Source organism: Brassica napus, chromosome A8 (assembly GCF_020379485.1).
Source record: "Brassica napus cultivar Da-Ae chromosome A8, Da-Ae, whole genome shotgun sequence".
Lineage (NCBI taxonomy): Eukaryota > Viridiplantae > Streptophyta > Magnoliopsida > Brassicales > Brassicaceae > Brassica > Brassica napus.
This window is the reverse complement of record NC_063441.1, coordinates 21,378,787-21,394,297: the sequence shown is the minus strand read 5'-3', so window position 1 is coordinate 21,394,297 and position 15,511 is coordinate 21,378,787. Positions and strand designations below refer to the sequence as shown.

Genomic DNA, 15,511 nt, shown 5'->3' with positions numbered 1-15,511 from the left:
TTGGCTATATATTTATAACTGGAATTCCACTTATTATTATCATAGAAGATAACAACTTAAGACTATCCTAAACGAGAGTTAGGTGATCAAGAACATTATAAACATCGTAATCATCTTTCTTTGACTTAGCTTGATCGACGATAGATTCTTCATGGTTGACGTCACGAGTTTACAACAACAACAAAATGAAACACATAGTATTAATCATCTATAAGACTATAACATTGTCCCATCAAAACATTCAGCCCAAATAGTATATGATTACCTGATTAGTCTGTGTTGCTCGTCCACTTATACCCTGCTGGTATTGCAAATGGGTCCTCCTTTTGTGCCTGCTCCTTCTTCAACCGTCGCTGTGAGCTTTTCTTGGTAGCCTTCAGTCTCAGCCAAGAGAATGATCGCCTTGTAGTCGAGGTTCTTATATCAGATTCCACGTCGCATTGGTCTTCGACTCCAGCTGAGATGTGACTCGGGCTTGACACTGGTGTGTAGAAATCCATCGACGGGAGAGCCACGAACTTGCTAAATGTTATGACTACCTTCACCGTTGGGATCACCGGTATCGACATCTGGTTCCCACCAAAGACAAAACATAGCTAATCAGTACTGTCTATTATTGGTTTACCCGTTAAACCAAGATTGAAAATAAATAAAAAAATTTGAATTATTTGTTCCCCATTAAATTTTAATTTAGAACGAATTAAGCGGAACGGAAAATATTTAACAGAATAAAATCTCCATTTCTAAGACTTTTATCAAATGGTACGTTAGATGCACTTAATTAAGAACTACCATCTAAACATAATTAAACGATCATACCGAATCAAACCAAATTAAATGGGAGACCAAACCGTAAAACGGTTAGTGATGTTGCCACATCAGCATTAATTCTAAATTATCCAATAAACTGACGACACGTATGATAAACTGTTATTGGCGCAATTCGGTTAAAACAAAAGTGTTTCAAAAAAATACCTTAACCGGGAAAGTTCCCGGCGGGAACTTAACGGTGAGCAGCTCCTTCATTCTCCGAACGGCTTCAACATTAATGGCTAAAATATCAAGAACCGGAAGCAGCTCCTCCGTCGTCAAAGGAAAATCATCCGTTAACCAAACCAAAGGACTCAAGCTCTTCACAGTCTCCTTTCCTTTGATCCTTGGAACCGAACCCGCCACAGAAACCTCCGCCGCCGGTAAAGAAACCGACTTTCTCCCCCTCCGCAACGACGACGGCTGAACTTCTTTCTCCTCAACGTCGGAACAACTGAGCTGCCTCGTTAACGAAGGCGAGTTCTTCTCTGTTTCTCCGGCGGCGACGGCAACTTTCGGCGATTTTAAACTAAAACTCACGTTCTTGGCCTCGTAACGTTTCGCTTTCCACTCTCCGACGGTCTCAACCTTCTCCTTCCCTCGCCAGTTCTTCATCTCAACGAGCTCTGCTTTGGTAACATCCATCTCTCTCTCGCTAACCGTCTCACCCGCGTTTTCAAACGCGTTCGATATCGTTTTATCCTCTCTGTTCAACACAAGCAACGTACCGGGACTACTAGACACGTCATCGTCACTTAAGAAAAGAAATCTCCGGTTCGCGCGGCGAATTTTAAACCGGTCGAACCCGGTTAACGACGTATCAGCACGTAGATCTCCGCCTTGTTTCCATATCCTGTAAGTATCGGAAGGAGCTACCTAATGAATGAAATAAATTTACCAAAGTTTGTTACAACCGGTTAAGCAAAAAGAAAACTTAAACCATGTTGGTTAACTAGTAGTAAACCGGTAACCTTCCCAAAGAAGGGGATCACGGAGCTCTCGAAGCTGATAGAAACCTCCACGTAGAAGTCTCTCATGCGTTCAAGAACCGCGATCAGACACGGCAGCCTCCGCCTCCATCTGCACCACGCTGAACGCCGCTGATGCCGGAGAATCATCTCCGTGATCTCGGCGTTCCCGCGACGAACCGCCTCGTCCAACGCGTTCCAGCCTGCGACGTTCCGAAGCGCGGCATCAGCGCCGGCGGAGGATAACGTCTTCACCGCGAGAACGTCGCCGATGCGCACCGCTAAGTGGAGAGGCGTTTCTCGGAACGGGACGTCGCGGCGGTCGATGACGGCGGAGATTATCTCGGCGGCTCGCTCTTGGCTTATCGAGTCGGACTCGGTGTGGATTTGTTCTGGTTCGGTTAGCTTAGGCAAGGACGAGACGAGACGGATTAAGCCGGCGTGGTCTCCTAAAACGACGGCGTAATGGAATGGACTGTGAGCGTAGTCATCTAGAGTTGTGGTTGGTTTATTCACCGGCGAAGGCTTTGCCATGTTATTTCACGGTACTGAATAGTTAGAATAACTCTGAAGCAAATAAGTATGTTTCTGTATTTATCTAGTCAACAGTCAACGAAAAAACAATTAAATCCATAACTCTTTAGCTAAGTGAAAACTTTATTACTAGATTTTTTTTTTGACTAACACAGTTTTTAAATTACAGATTTTTAATCCAACTAGGTATTAGTTTATATTTTATTAATTCAAAAAATCAGCATAATAAATTACTATTTATGTTCTTAAAAAAAATTAAAAATATTTTAGAAAACATTTTTTGGTGTAATATTTTAAAAAATCTTTATAAAAATATTTTGCTTGATTAGTATTTAATTATAAAACGTTTAAACTCATACATTTTGAAATTTAATAATATACAATATTATTTCTAGATAATAACACAATATATATAAAAATTATCTTACTTTTCCAAATATGTTTTTTTTGACAATTTACTATATTTAATTATCATCATTATCTAATATAACAGATAAATATGATATTGTTAACATAAATTTCATTTTAATTATATAATAAATTAAATATAAAATTCTAATATTGATATTAACCACTCTAACTTTTAATGCGAAAAATATAGATATATATTTATAATGACTTTGTAGTGTACAACAATCACATCCTAATATATAATTTTTTATTTTAGAAAATTAGATCTATGTGAGAAAAGAAAAGTTAATCAAAACAATTAGTCAAATTCAAAACAAGCCAATTAAAATTATGACTGGTGTATTTTATTATACCAAATTAACATGTTATGGTCAAATGTCAAGTAATGAATCATTATGACATATAAAATATAACAGTTAGAACAACAGAAACGTTTTCATTATGAAAAAAAAAAGTTTTTCACCTATTGAGGTTAAGTATTTTTGTAATTATTATTATTAAATTGTTTAGATGTCAGATGAAAATAAAAATAAAAAATTTTGGATTGGTTTTTGAACCCGCTGGGTGATACAGAGACTCTCATGCCTGTCTTTGTTGCTGTTGGGTTCAGTTTCTGTTCGTGTCCAAACATTAACCTCGAGTCTTGCCCTCCTCCGTGTCTATCCTCCCCCGAACCCGAAAATTTTCAACACAGAAAAAAGCTTAGAGCTCTGCTAGCAGTAATGGCGGGTTTGGCAATTTCACCTCCTCTGAGTCTTACCTTCTCTTCTCGAACTAGAAACGCTAAACCCACTTCGTATCTATCTCGCAATCAAAGGTACTCTAATCGCAATCACACTCTCAAAACGAGTTACGCTAGTACTATACACTTGCTCCATTGTAACTGACCCAAAAAGTTTATGTCTTTTATTGTTTATTTGATTTTGTGTAGAAATCTTACAAGGCGTATAGTTTCTGCTCTTCCAAGCCCGTATGGTGATTCACTGAAAGCTGGTAACTTTAAAGCCTCTTTGATTATTTATTGTTGGAGAAGTATTATTTTGAGTTGAGTTGATGTGTGTCTGAGATTTGGGTTGTGTTTGATGCTGCTTTTCAGGACTTTCGAGTAATGTCTCTGGCAACAAAGATCCTCGTAGCATTGCTCCAAGGTCATCTCTTGATTATGTATTCACCATTGCTGTGTTTCTCTTAAGCTAGATTGATTGTCAAAGTTCTTAGTACTTATTGTGTTACTTGCCTACTAGAAGCTGTACGGTTGCAAATTGGTATAACTGAGTTTGTTTCTTCCGTGTTGCAATGTATAGATCTGGAGTTATAGTGGCGAAGAAAGGAAACCCGCCTGTAATGCCATCAGTGATGACCCCTGGAGGACCTTTGGACCTCTCTTCAGTGTTATTCCGAAACCGCATAATCTTCATCGGACAACCAATCAACGCACAGGTTGCTCAGCGTGTCATATCTCAGCTTGTAACCCTCGCTTCTATTGATGATAAATCCGACATCTTGGTTAGCTCAATTAACTTACACTATGTCCCACCTGCTTTTCTTTAAAAAGTTAAATCTCATGTTTACTGACAAGTAATTGTTCTCTGCTTTAGATTTACTTGAATTGTCCTGGAGGCAGTACTTACTCGGTCTTAGCAATCTATGACTGTATGTCTTGGGTAAGTTCCTTTCTCTTAATCATGAGTAGCTGCAGTATATTAACCTATTAAGATTTTGCTCGTAAATGATGGTTTTAGATAAAGCCTAAAGTTGGAACAGTAGCGTTTGGAGTAGCAGCGAGTCAAGGAGCACTTCTTCTTGCTGGAGGTGAGAAAGGAATGCGCTACGCAATGCCGAACACTCGTGTCATGATCCATCAACCTCAAACTGGATGTGGAGTATGTCTCTTTAGTTCTTGTTAGTACTTGGAATCTTATACGCAATGAACTTGAAACTGATTTCATGTTTAACTTAAACTCTGCAGGGACATGTGGAGGACGTGAGGAGACAGGTGAATGAAGCCATCGAAGCCAGACAAGTAAGTCTCTCTCTTTATTCTCATGCTTCTTGGAGCTAAGAATTTGACTCTTTGGTCTGATTGATCTCTTTGGTTGCCTCTGGCGTGCAGAAAATTGACAGGATGTATGCAGCTTTCACTGGACAAACTCTTGAGACAGTGCAGCAATACACTGAAAGAGATCGTTTCCTATCCGCTTCTGAGGTAAATGTTACCAACCAAATCTAACTCGAATTTCTTCAAATGAGCTTATATTCACAGCTCGTGGGCATGGTCTTTTCTCCTCATAATCATATCCCTATACACCATTGTACTTGAATCTTGTGTATTGATATTTTTTATGGTTATTTTTCTTATGCAGGCGCTTGAATTTGGGCTTATCGATGGTCTATTGGAAACAGAATACTGAAGCAACATGCAAGACATTGCATAGATGCAGCTTATAGCGATGTTCAGACTTTCCCATTTCATTTGAATATGAAAAGTTGTAACCAATCTGAAAACTTATGTTCTATTTCGGTTCAGCTTTTTACTATTCAGTTATGTAATCAAATTCTATGCAATGAACTCTGTAGCATTACTGGTTGTCAGAACAAAATGTGAACAAATTTGCAATAATGGTGGCAGCACTAGATTAGTAACTCCATGTCTCATTTGAAACGACATATATGTGAATCACAAACCAAAAACTAATCTCTATAACACCATCTGCGCCCGGACAATCATCATCAAACCCCTGTCAAGAAAAAAAGTCCAGTTTCTTCCCATTAGCAGAAAGCAAACTCAATCCAAAGTAAAAGCTGGATATAAAAGACAAGATTGACAAACAGGTGACTCAAATCCAGGTCAAAAGAGAAAAGACTTGCCATAGTTTTGGCGCACTCCTGTAAATTTGTGGATTGCCTTCAGAAGGGAACCATATCTCATATACTTCAACGATCCCATATGTCTATCAACAAACAAATACACCAAGAAAAGTTCTTTATGAGATTTAGCTCTGAAGATTTAAGAGGTGGGAAGTACAAAGAACATACACGATCTCAGTGTATCGAAGTCTCCAAGCAGGGAAACCGAGATGGCTCCTCACAGGTCCATAAACCAGCATAAGATCAGGTACATGTACGTTCTCACCTGCCACAGTTTAGATCATCAGTTCCTTTTCTTTTAACAGTTATCTGAGTTTTAAATGAGAGAATCAACACAAACCAACAACTCTTAAAGCTTCATTCAAATGAGACTCAGTAAAAACGTTGTCCCCTTCATCCTTCTCAGGATGGCTGGCTTTCAAGTGTCTCTGAAGTAGTATGTTGGCTGCCTTCACAACAGCTTCTTTGTTGTCCGACGAAGAAATGAACTCTATAGCAATGCCCTCCTTCCGGTCAGGAGAAATGTCCTTTTCACCAGTCTCCTATGAAAGAAGAAAACATACACTGTGCAATGAGATAAGGAAGCTAAAGATAAGGTATTTGAGATTATCACACCTGTAACAACATTGAACCTGGCACCAGTTCAAGGATCATATCCTTGGACTTCTTCAACAAACCTAAAAGAAGCAAACTCTGAGCCATCAATGTGTATTCATGAAGGGACAATTAGAGATGATTTGATGAAAGCATCTTACCTTGGGAGTCAAACAGACCAACTTGTTTCACCCCAATGGTCTTTAACCACTGTAAAAGCTCAACAACCTTGGCAACATCTCGAGCTACTTCGATATCCACTACAACAGCCAGACACATGAGTTTCTCAATGTCGATGGAGCTGTACTTCTGAATCAGTCCTAACGAGATCGCATAGCTTTGGATTGCCTCAAAGATGCCAGAGACGATGTGGAATAAGCTCACAACTATGTGTAAGAAACGCCATAGCAAATCAAGACCAAGATCACCAATCTGTGGGATATAAAAACACATAGGAACAGATGAATTACAAATAACTAACTTCACATGATCTAAGCACGTCTGAGGCAACACCAAACGGTTCTTATCACTTAGTTCCATAAGCCTTCAAGTAGTAAGTAGTAAACTAAAAAGCCTCCCAAAGATCATCATTATAACAATAAGGAGAAAACTCACTTGACCAATCCGGGAACTCAGGAGCAGCATCGGGTCATTGAAATCCATATATCTAAAAATTACAAAGAAACAGAACCAGTAAGAAGGAACAGGAGGACAAAATTCAAAGGAAAGGACTTTTCATAACATAGTTAATTGCGGTATAAGCAGAAGCAGAACTAACAAACAAAAAAAGACAGATCAAAGAGAAACACATAGACGCACACAAGTGACTATAACGAATAACCACCAATCGAGCTATCCTTAAATCCAGAACTAATCGGGGAGAAAAAGAAGAACTTGCCGTTGCCGAGGTAAGAAGAGGAAGAGACGCACTTTCGAGGGTCTACTAGCCTCTGGATCACACCCAGAATCTTAGTTTTGGTGATAGTTGGCTTAAGCCTCTTAGCAAACTAACTCTCTATCTGAGCGTCTCAGGGTTCAAACTCTTTTCACGTGTGTCCTAACTTTACTTGTCACGCTTTTGTTGTGAATCTATCTTTCCTTCGGAATCACATTTTTTCGTTTGCCTTTTTATCATGTTTTAATACAAAACATAAAAACCACACTAACCAAACAGAAACATAATAATATATAAAGAATTACAAAAAAAGATAAAAACAGTCTCTCTTTACTCAAGATTCAGAACAAATCAAACGGTTCAGCAATAAGTATTGCTTCTTGCTTGGTCAGAATATAAAGACTCAAAAGAGTAATGCATCTGCAGTTTTAGATTAGAAAAGGAGTGTGTAGTAAGTAGTAGGACACACACTCTATTGAGTGGAGTCTTCAGAGAACCTAGGAGAATGCACAGAACCAGCAGCCGCACCACCAGACCCACGTTGCAGCTCAAGCACAAGCCATCTAACCGCTCTACTCATCTGTTCCAGCCTCACCGCGCTAATGGGAGGGAGACTAGTCGCAGCGCCAACGCTTTGGCCTGAGTTACTACCTCCTCCTCCTGTTGTTGTTGTTGTTAAGCCAGTAGCCTCATCAACCAAACACTCGGATCCAATCCTCTGCTTCACCGACTCCACAAACTCCTCAGCTTGATCGCACGCCACGCGGAACAGCTCCCACTTCTCCTTGAAATTCTCTAACGCAGCGTCGGTGAGAGAGGCTTTTAGCCCGCCTGCACTCTCTTTGGACTCGAGAACATCAGCTGAGGCGATAACGAACTTCTCGTAGGCTTTGTTCAACGAGTCCACAATGTTATCCATTTACCACTTCAAGAATCTGCTCACATCAAGAACCCAATCAAATATAAACAGTATGAGATTTTAAAAGTTCTAAAACAATCAGCTTTCTCTACAGAAACAACAAGCAAGCAAGAGCACAGTAAAGTCTATAACTTTAGGCATTGAAACAAGAACCCTAGACACCAAATGAGTAAAGTCTAAAACTTTAGGCATTGAAACAAGAACCCTAAACACAAAAACTCTAAACACAAAAACAAGAACCCTAAACACAAAAACTCTGAATTGGTTAGAGAAATCCAAATCCTAGGAAGCAAACTTCAACGCCGTAGCAATGGAAGCTTAAAGATTACATCTTTGTTACAAGAACTTAACATGTTCGATTGCTTCTGAAACTTACCGGAGCTGAAACGGAGATCTCTCTCTCTCTCTCTCTCTCTCTCCCTCGCTCTCTCTCTCTGTATATATCTGGTTAGGCTTATTAATTGTTACAACAAGACCGGGTTTGATACAAACCTAACCGAAATAAACCGGATAAGTGCATAATTTATTTTATTAGTCTTTTTTTTTCTTCTGTCAGCCCATTACATTGACTTATCCAAAAAAGATTACATAGTTTTGCTTTCTTTCTCTTGCTATTTTCTTTTGAATGAATATTTAGCATTATATTTATCTGATAATGTAATAAAAAAATATTTAGCATTATCAAATCTCACAACCCAATCTTTGTAAATCTAATTGCAAAGCTTTAAAAAAAATATAATATCAAAATTCTTTTTCAACTGAAATGCAAGAATTTTATTTTAGAACTTTTTAAAGTTAATAATATGCTAAATTTGCATAACGCAAGTTTATTTAATAAATATATTTTTAGTTGTGAATAATTCTAAACTAAATGTTTTAAACTAGTTTTTAATTTTTGAACATTTTTAACTTGTGGTTAATTGTGTTATTTATAATCTATAAAAAAATATTATATAAATGATTTTACATGCAATAATTTTATCTATTATATAAAATTATATTTGACTACACAATTTTGAACCGTCCTATCAAATTTCTGTCTGACGGTATACGTTGTACCATGTTGAAATTTTCTTTAATTTTTTTCCATAATATATAATATATGTAATTACATTTTTTGGAATATGAAACTCATATTTTTCGATGTTGAATCATTATTAAAATATTAGTCAAACTGTTGAATCAAATCAAGGATACTTTCATTTAATTTTCAACTTTAAAAAGGAAAAAAAAATTATGGTTATTAAAAACGTATTGATAACATTTTCTAAACTTGATTGACTCCTAAAAAATAATAAATGTCCAACAATAATATCCAGGAGTCATCAAAACAATTTATTATTGACAGAGGAAAAAATCAATTTCTTTTTTGTCAGCCAGCTTACTAAAAAGGAATAATAAAAAAATAAAAATAATATATATGTGTGTGTAATGTACGTAACGTCTTGAAAGTGTGGACCTTTCCTTTCGTCTGAGTTTCCGAGTTTACTCTTGTCTGAAAGTAAACAAAGACCTTCCAGAAGAGCAAATAAAAATCCAGACTTTTTTGTTGTGACTTAATATATTTTCTCACCAAACCCATCTCTCTCCCATTGACACTTTTGTTGACCTAACTCCTCCTCCTCCGCATTGCTCGATTTCGTCATCCTCCAAACAAAAAGCTCCTCACTTTATGGCTCTGAGGTGTTTTCCCATCTGGGTTTGTCCCCAAACGCCTCACCGTTACCCTCTGGTGGGTCGTCGTGTCTCCCTCTGGGAATGCTCCTCCTCCTCCTCTGGTGCTTCCCAGAGAGCCGTCACTGCCGTTGAAGGAGACGGCCCTGAGCTCAAGAAGAAGGCCTCTGATGAAATGGGTCTGGTTCGGGAGGCAAAGCCTGTTGCTTTTCATAGAGACTTGAGCATGCTTCCTAGTGAGTCAACTCGTTCATTTTATCTCTTGGTTTCATTGACGTGTTGTTGTTTTATGGTCTTCACATTGATAATGTTGATTGGTTGTTTTGTGTTTATGCAATCATGCATTTTGAGATTGTGATTGTTAGATGGATTTTGTTTTTGTGGGATCCTTTTGTTTAAGCAGATGAGAGATCATTGCTGGTAGAGATGCTGTGGTGGATCATTTAGGAATCTTTGTTTTCACATTCTTACCACTAGCCTAGATTTTTTTTGTCAGAAGAGCCAATAATGCTCATGTCCTTGTCTAGGTTTACATGAAATCTTTGAATACAATTGTATTTGGAATTCTTTTCCTCTAGATTTCTGCATTTAAGAGTTTTTTTTTCCAGATATTCTGAAATGAGATTTAATTTGGCTTGACATTACTAATGTTTGCGCCTATGGATGTCTTGATTCCAAGAATGGTATATGCCTTTTGGCATAAGATTCCTTCATTTACTATATTAGTGCCTGCACTTGATGTTTCAGCTTTGATCTTTCGTGTCCTGTAGGCTCGTAAATGCATCAATCATTGTCATTTGCATTGCAACATAGGGCTTGTTTTGTATTGAAAATGGAGTTCTTGATGTGTTATGCTGATACTATATTCTTCTTTTCCATACTAGGAGCTGCATTTGATGTTTCAGATTCAGTCTTCCTTGTCGTATAGTCTAATATATAGATCAATCATGGTCATTTGCATCACGGTATAGGGCTTTCTATCACATTTAAAAAATGAAATACTTGATATGTATTGTCAATACTGGACTTCTTTTCCGTATTTGTAGCTTCATTTGATGTTTCAGATCAGATCTCTCTCGTAGTGTAGTCTCATAAATATATCAACCGTTATCGTTTGCGACATAGGGCTTGCCACACATGTATCGGTTTGTTCTATAAATGGAGTAGCATGTTCTGTTAGTACTAAATTCTCTTTCCATATTAGTAGCTGCATTGGATGTTTCAGATTCAATCTTTCTTGTCTTGTAGTCTCATGATTATTTAAGGCTTGTTGCATGTGTTATCTAATCCATTTTGAGTGATACATAGTAACGTACTTCTCCCAGAAGTATATTATAAAACTCAAATGCATTGTCTGTCATGGCCTCATTATTATCTTATTTTATTTAATCTCTCCCTGACGCTTAAAAGTTCATTACAGAACCGCTATCTGCAAGCAGTCTCTACTCTTCTGCTGGAGATGATTCAAAAGTGCGAATATCTTTTCAGGTGAATTCTTTCATTCCTCACCTAACTAACTGCAAATATGTGTTTCTGTTTCTTTCATTTGCTTATATTTACATGCACTCACATGCACTCTCCAATTGCAGGGCATACCAGGTGCATATAGCGAGACAGCAGCACTAGAAGCATATCCAAATTGTGAAACTGTGCCTTGTGAACACTTTGAAACTGCCTTCCAGGTCATTTCTAAAATATTCATACCCTCACAAAAGTGGTGCTTTACTATGTTTTGATATGATTGATTCTTCAGGCTGTTGAGCTTTGGTTGGTGGATAAAGCGGTATTACCGATCGAGAACTCAGTAGGTGGTAGTATCCACCGTAATTATGATCTGCTTCTTCGCCATAGGCTTCACATTGTCCAAGAAGTCCATCTTCCTGTGAATCATTGTCTCTTAGGAGTGCCTGGTGTTACAAAGGAAGAGATTAAACGCGTTCTAAGCCATCCTCAGGTTTATTCTTCTTCACCCATTGCCTTGAAGAGACTCTTCTAAGTTCACTGATGGTTGAGTACTTTGCTTTTTCTTTCTCTGCAGGCGCTTGATCAATGTGTGAATTCACTTAACGATTTAGGCATACAGAGAATCTCTGCAAAAGACACTGCTACTGCTGCTCAGGTAAGGGCTTGAGATAATGAGTCTTTTAGTTCAGCTCACAAGTAATGAAACGTTAAGTGTTTTCTTCAGACTGTTGCTTCAAGCGGCAAGAAGGATGTTGGAGCAATTGCGAGTGTACGAGCTGCAAATCTATATGGTCTAGATATTCTTGCCGAGAACATACAGGTAATTAGTCTCTACTGATCACAGCTTGAATGATTTTATGACATAGAAGGAATGTGATTCTGCAATCTTTACGTTGGTGTTTTGTCTCTCTATGGTATTCAGGATGATGCTAACAATGTGACTCGTTTTCTGATACTTTCGAGAGAGCCTATGATTCCAAGAACAGACCGACCATATAAGGTATTTAAACTTCAGCTGAAACTTATTAGTCCTAGACTCCTAGTAGTAATGCTTCTGTTTTTTTTGTCAGACAAGTATAGTGTTCTCGCTGGAAGAAGGTCCTGGTGTGCTGTTCAAGGCCTTGGCTGTTTTTGCATTAAGAAGCATTAACTTATCAAAGATAGAAAGCCGTCCGCAAAGAAGAAGACCGCTACGAGTAGTTGATGGTTCTAACAATGGAAGCGCCAAGTAAGTAGTAGTTTGTTAGTTCTTTTAATGCACAACAACATGAACACATCTTTTTTTTGGAGAAGTAGTAGTTGACTGTTGTTTTGTGATGATGATGATGGCAGGTCATTTGATTACTTGTTCTACATTGATTTTGAAGCTTCCATGGCTGAAATACGTGCTCAGCACGCCCTCGGCCATCTACAGGTCTCATTCCCTGCAAACTCCAGAGCTTTAACAGCCCCTCTCAAGTCTCTAACAGATTCTAATGATCGTGTCTTTTTGTTTTGCAGGAGTTCACGAGTTTCATCCGTGTACTCGGGTGTTATCCCATGGATTTAGTCAGATAGCCGAGACTTGCATGCGGCCATACTGTGCAGAAACATGTGAATATAAACAAACAGAAGAACCAGTTTTATGGCTTTTGGTTATACCTGCAAGACCCTTTCTTTCACCATTCTCTTATCTTCGAAGCTTAGCTTCAAACTCATTTATTGCTGAGACAAAACAGTTAATCTGTAGCTTATTCTTAAGAACATGATTTTGTACATTAAATTTTTAAATTCAGTGAATACTTTTGACATTTATAACTCTCATTAGTTTCATAATTTGAATGTTCAAAAAATTTGTTAGGCTATGGTTAGGTGCTGTATAGAAAATTATTGTTTAGATATGTGCTTAGACTGATTTTTTGAAATCTAAAAAAAAAAAATCAGTTTGAAAAAATCATTTCGTTCAAGCTCGATTTACCAACTAGGCAGGCACCTAAACGCCGCATAGACCGATTTTTAGAACTCTGCATAATTTTCATCACATGGTGGAGAATAATACATCAACACATCCATGTAACAATAACATTTACCAAGACAGGTTTTACACAAAACATTTCCCCCAACAAAGCTACAAGAGACTGACTACTAAAATGGACTACAAACAAAGCAACGAATTACAAAATTTTGATTAAAATACAATTTGTTTATGAAAACCTAGAATTGTAACTCAACCGTGGTAAAGAAAAAAATGAAAAATCACCAAAAGGGTAACAAAACACAAGTTACAAGAATCATAATACTCGCACAGAAGCCTCTTGAGAGAAGACTCCTTGAGGAGGTTTCACCAGCTGCAACTTGAGTCGAATTCACCACCGTCTGTGTCTGGTTTCCAACCTTCTTGCTGCACATAATGACCCAACAGCAAGTGAATAAAACACACAAAATACAGAACTAATAACGTTTTAATGTCACAACTTTCTTACCTTCCTGGGAAAATGCAGCTTCCATGACCTGAAACATACACATTCTCTTGATCAATAAACCAATCACTGTCCTCTCTAACAATAAAAAAAGGAATAAGAGAGCTTACTTGGGTCTGTAGTAGTGATCATAGCCACACCTTTGAAGTCGCAAGAACCAGAAGCTCTCCCTTCCTTCTGGTAATAACTATTAAAAGCAAAAGAAGCATGCCCCTTCACATTATTCGGCTGGTAACAACTCTCCCCAGGCTGAATCTCACTACAGTTCGCTCTCCCCGGCCCACAAGCCCAATCCAACGCAGCCTGAAGCGTCTTCACATCAACCCCATCCATAGCAACGCAGTACGTCTTGTTCGTCGTATCATTCGCCAAGAAAGCCCCGCTCCCAGAGACATGAAGCAAATAAACCGGCGTAGTGTTCCCGTAGAATAACCCCCAGCTAGCTTCGCTAACCGGAGGCGCCCTCTTATCCTCGTTAAACAGCTCGTAGATGTACACACTCGGCGTCACCTCGGGGCGCATAGGCGTCCCCGTTCTGTCAAAAACATGTTTGATCAAATTGGAAGTGTAAGTATCAGCGTTATCGATGGTAGCGTGCGGCTCCATTTTATCGCCTTGAGAAGGCCACCCGGTCTCGGTCACAAGCACAGCCACATCAGAAATATTCAGGTTCTTCATGGATACATAAGCTGCATCCACCATAGCGTCAAGGACGTTGGTGTAATGCAGCAACGTGTTGGGGTCAACCATCTCTTTAGCAGGAGTCAACGGCTCGAACAAACAGTTATCTAACGGAACAACGCCTTTGTTCTGCATATAGACGTAGTAAGGATAGAGATTCATCATCAGAGGAGAGCCGGTTTTGGACAAGAACCGAAGCAAGGGGGAGATAACCGAGAGCCACGTCTGGTTAAAGTAAGCTTGAGAAGGAGGGAATGTATCCATCATGATGGAAGCTGCGTGAGGGGTGGAGACTTTGATCTGAGTGTGGAGGTTCGAAGCCACGAGAGCGTTGTATAAAGACTCAATGGCTGGTAAGAGCAAGGGAGCGGAAGAGGGGACAGTGGTTAAGACCTCGTCTCCGACTGAGATGGCTGTGATAAGCGTCTCGGGGTAGTAAGCGACGACGTTGCGGCCGATCCACGACGCGGCGGTGGCGTTGGAGGATCCGATGGCGAGGAGCTGGTTGTTGGGGACGCTGATGATGACGCGTATCTTGGTTTTGGCCAAGGCTTTGAGGAGCTCCGGATCGGCGTCGTATAGACGGATGTGGTTTATTTTCTGGGTTTGGAGGAACTTGACGAGGTCTGGAGGAGGGAGGAGCGAGGAGACGTCGGTGCCGATGTTGAATCCGACGAATGGGTCTTTGTCTTGTTCTTGGATCTTGTTTTCTTGCGATAAAGGCCACGACTTTGCTGCAAAAAAAAATGGTTTGGAGATTGGTAAAAATTGAAACTTTGGCAAAGATTATTACAAAAGCTTGTCGGAATTTGAACTAACTTGTCGGAATGAAAGAAGAACTTGTCGGAACGAAAGAAGAACTTACCGGAAATAGAAAGATTGAAGATTACAATGAAGAGGAAGAAGAGAAGAGGAGGGACGGTGGAAGACATGCTAGTGAATGGCATTGAATTGATTCTGAAACTCTTCTGGTTCGGATTCAGACTCAGGTACAGATCCTTGCATTATCTTCCTGCTCTTTCGATTGATTTATTTAGTGTTTGGTTGAGATAAGAGAAGAGAGATTTAGACATAATGTTAGTTAAGGGGTTTAGTACTGCTAAAAGATTTATGTCTCTCTCTCTCTATCTGTGTTTCACGTGAATACACTCTGCTCGCTGCTCCTCTCCCCCACACACAAACTCGTTGAATTTCAGACAGAGTTAACTTACGATAATAGCCTTCAATAGTGATA

General features: G+C 38.9%; 6 protein-coding genes across 7 annotated transcripts; 2 read left to right on the top strand and 4 right to left on the bottom strand.

Annotated features, from left to right (window-relative positions):
* Nucleotides 1–38: 38 nt before the first annotated feature.
* On the bottom strand, nt 39–2,799 carry LOC106360232 (ankyrin repeat domain-containing protein 13C). The gene is made up of 3 exons (XM_013799818.3): nt 1,782–2,799; nt 976–1,686; nt 39–569 (listed from the first exon to the last, which is right to left on the bottom strand). The coding sequence occupies exons 1-3, from the start codon at nt 2,310–2,312 to the stop codon at nt 270–272; spliced, it is 1,542 nt and encodes a 513-aa protein (XP_013655272.2). The 5' UTR covers nt 2,313–2,799; the 3' UTR covers nt 39–269.
* Nucleotides 2,800–3,298: 499 nt separating this feature from the next.
* Nucleotides 3,299–5,343, top strand: LOC106362167 (ATP-dependent Clp protease proteolytic subunit 6, chloroplastic). The gene is made up of 9 exons (XM_013802002.3): nt 3,299–3,540; nt 3,655–3,716; nt 3,820–3,871; nt 4,028–4,229; nt 4,322–4,387; nt 4,466–4,606; nt 4,693–4,746; nt 4,837–4,929; nt 5,087–5,343. The coding sequence occupies exons 1-9, from the start codon at nt 3,305–3,307 to the stop codon at nt 5,132–5,134; spliced, it is 954 nt and encodes a 317-aa protein (XP_013657456.2). The 5' UTR covers nt 3,299–3,304; the 3' UTR covers nt 5,135–5,343.
* On the bottom strand, nt 5,269–7,258 carry LOC106362168 (dehydrodolichyl diphosphate synthase complex subunit NUS1). The gene is made up of 8 exons (XM_048738246.1): nt 7,116–7,258; nt 6,801–6,852; nt 6,347–6,617; nt 6,207–6,268; nt 5,932–6,133; nt 5,760–5,856; nt 5,592–5,674; nt 5,269–5,461 (listed from the first exon to the last, which is right to left on the bottom strand). The coding sequence occupies exons 2-8, from the start codon at nt 6,846–6,848 to the stop codon at nt 5,454–5,456; spliced, it is 771 nt and encodes a 256-aa protein (XP_048594203.1). The 5' UTR covers nt 6,849–6,852; nt 7,116–7,258; the 3' UTR covers nt 5,269–5,453.
* Nucleotides 7,259–7,348: 90 nt separating this feature from the next.
* LOC106362169 (mediator of RNA polymerase II transcription subunit 32) lies at nt 7,349–8,551 on the bottom strand. Of its 2 annotated transcripts, none has more exons than XM_013802006.3 (2): nt 8,351–8,551; nt 7,349–8,015 (listed from the first exon to the last, which is right to left on the bottom strand). In XM_013802006.3, exon 2 carries the CDS (start codon nt 7,997–7,999, stop codon nt 7,553–7,555), a length of 447 nt encoding a protein of 148 aa, XP_013657460.2. In that variant the 5' UTR covers nt 8,000–8,015; nt 8,351–8,551; the 3' UTR covers nt 7,349–7,552. The 2 variants fall into 2 exon arrangements, with proteins under 2 accessions (XP_013657460.2, XP_013657459.2); XM_013802005.3 differs by having other exon boundaries at nt 8,376–8,516.
* An 881-nt stretch (nt 8,552–9,432) lies between these two features.
* Nucleotides 9,433–12,927, top strand: LOC106362165 (arogenate dehydratase/prephenate dehydratase 1, chloroplastic-like). Its single transcript, XM_048738245.1, has 10 exons — nt 9,433–9,909; nt 11,094–11,161; nt 11,263–11,355; nt 11,427–11,627; nt 11,712–11,792; nt 11,862–11,957; nt 12,060–12,137; nt 12,208–12,365; nt 12,470–12,551; nt 12,638–12,927. The coding sequence occupies exons 1-10, from the start codon at nt 9,672–9,674 to the stop codon at nt 12,692–12,694; spliced, it is 1,152 nt and encodes a 383-aa protein (XP_048594202.1). The 5' UTR covers nt 9,433–9,671; the 3' UTR covers nt 12,695–12,927.
* A 257-nt stretch (nt 12,928–13,184) lies between these two features.
* LOC106362164 (glucan endo-1,3-beta-glucosidase 1) lies at nt 13,185–15,476 on the bottom strand. The gene is made up of 4 exons (XM_013801997.3): nt 15,143–15,476; nt 13,707–15,011; nt 13,600–13,627; nt 13,185–13,517 (listed from the first exon to the last, which is right to left on the bottom strand). The coding sequence occupies exons 1-4, from the start codon at nt 15,222–15,224 to the stop codon at nt 13,373–13,375; spliced, it is 1,560 nt and encodes a 519-aa protein (XP_013657451.2). The 5' UTR covers nt 15,225–15,476; the 3' UTR covers nt 13,185–13,372.
* Nucleotides 15,477–15,511: the final 35 nt, after the last annotated feature.

Excerpts from the sequence above, each read along its gene's own strand:
- LOC106360232 (XM_013799818.3), bottom strand. The coding sequence starts at position 2,312 with ATGGCAAAGCCTTCGCCGGTGAATAAACCAACCACAACTCTAGATGAC. Across the intron at positions 1,687-1,781 it reads TGATCCCCTTCTTTGGGAAG|GTAGCTCCTTCCGATACTTA; the intron begins GTTACCGGTTTA and ends TTCATTCATTAG. Across the intron at positions 570-975 it reads CGGGAACTTTCCCGGTTAAG|ATGTCGATACCGGTGATCCC; the intron begins GTATTTTTTTGA and ends GGTGGGAACCAG.
- LOC106362165 (XM_048738245.1), top strand. The coding sequence starts at position 9,672 with ATGGCTCTGAGGTGTTTTCCCATCTGGGTTTGTCCCCAAACGCCTCAC. Across the intron at positions 11,628-11,711 it reads GCGTTCTAAGCCATCCTCAG|GCGCTTGATCAATGTGTGAA; the intron begins GTTTATTCTTCT and ends CTTTCTCTGCAG. Across the intron at positions 11,958-12,059 it reads TTCTTGCCGAGAACATACAG|GATGATGCTAACAATGTGAC; the intron begins GTAATTAGTCTC and ends TATGGTATTCAG.
- LOC106362168 (XM_048738246.1), bottom strand. The coding sequence starts at position 6,848 with ATGGATTTCAATGACCCGATGCTGCTCCTGAGTTCCCGGATTGGTCAA. Across the intron at positions 6,618-6,800 it reads TGAGTTCCCGGATTGGTCAA|ATTGGTGATCTTGGTCTTGA; the intron begins GTGAGTTTTCTC and ends TATATCCCACAG. Across the intron at positions 6,134-6,206 it reads CAGGTTCAATGTTGTTACAG|GAGACTGGTGAAAAGGACAT; the intron begins GTGTGATAATCT and ends CTTCTTTCATAG.
- LOC106362169 (XM_013802006.3), bottom strand. The coding sequence starts at position 7,999 with ATGGATAACATTGTGGACTCGTTGAACAAAGCCTACGAGAAGTTCGTT.
- LOC106362167 (XM_013802002.3), top strand. The coding sequence starts at position 3,305 with ATGCCTGTCTTTGTTGCTGTTGGGTTCAGTTTCTGTTCGTGTCCAAAC. Across the intron at positions 4,388-4,465 it reads TCTATGACTGTATGTCTTGG|ATAAAGCCTAAAGTTGGAAC; the intron begins GTAAGTTCCTTT and ends TGATGGTTTTAG. Across the intron at positions 4,607-4,692 it reads AACCTCAAACTGGATGTGGA|GGACATGTGGAGGACGTGAG; the intron begins GTATGTCTCTTT and ends TAAACTCTGCAG.
- LOC106362164 (XM_013801997.3), bottom strand. The coding sequence starts at position 15,224 with ATGCCATTCACTAGCATGTCTTCCACCGTCCCTCCTCTTCTCTTCTTC. Across the intron at positions 13,628-13,706 it reads GATCACTACTACAGACCCAA|GTCATGGAAGCTGCATTTTC; the intron begins GTAAGCTCTCTT and ends TGTATGTTTCAG. Across the intron at positions 13,518-13,599 it reads AGCTGCATTTTCCCAGGAAG|CAAGAAGGTTGGAAACCAGA; the intron begins GTAAGAAAGTTG and ends CATTATGTGCAG.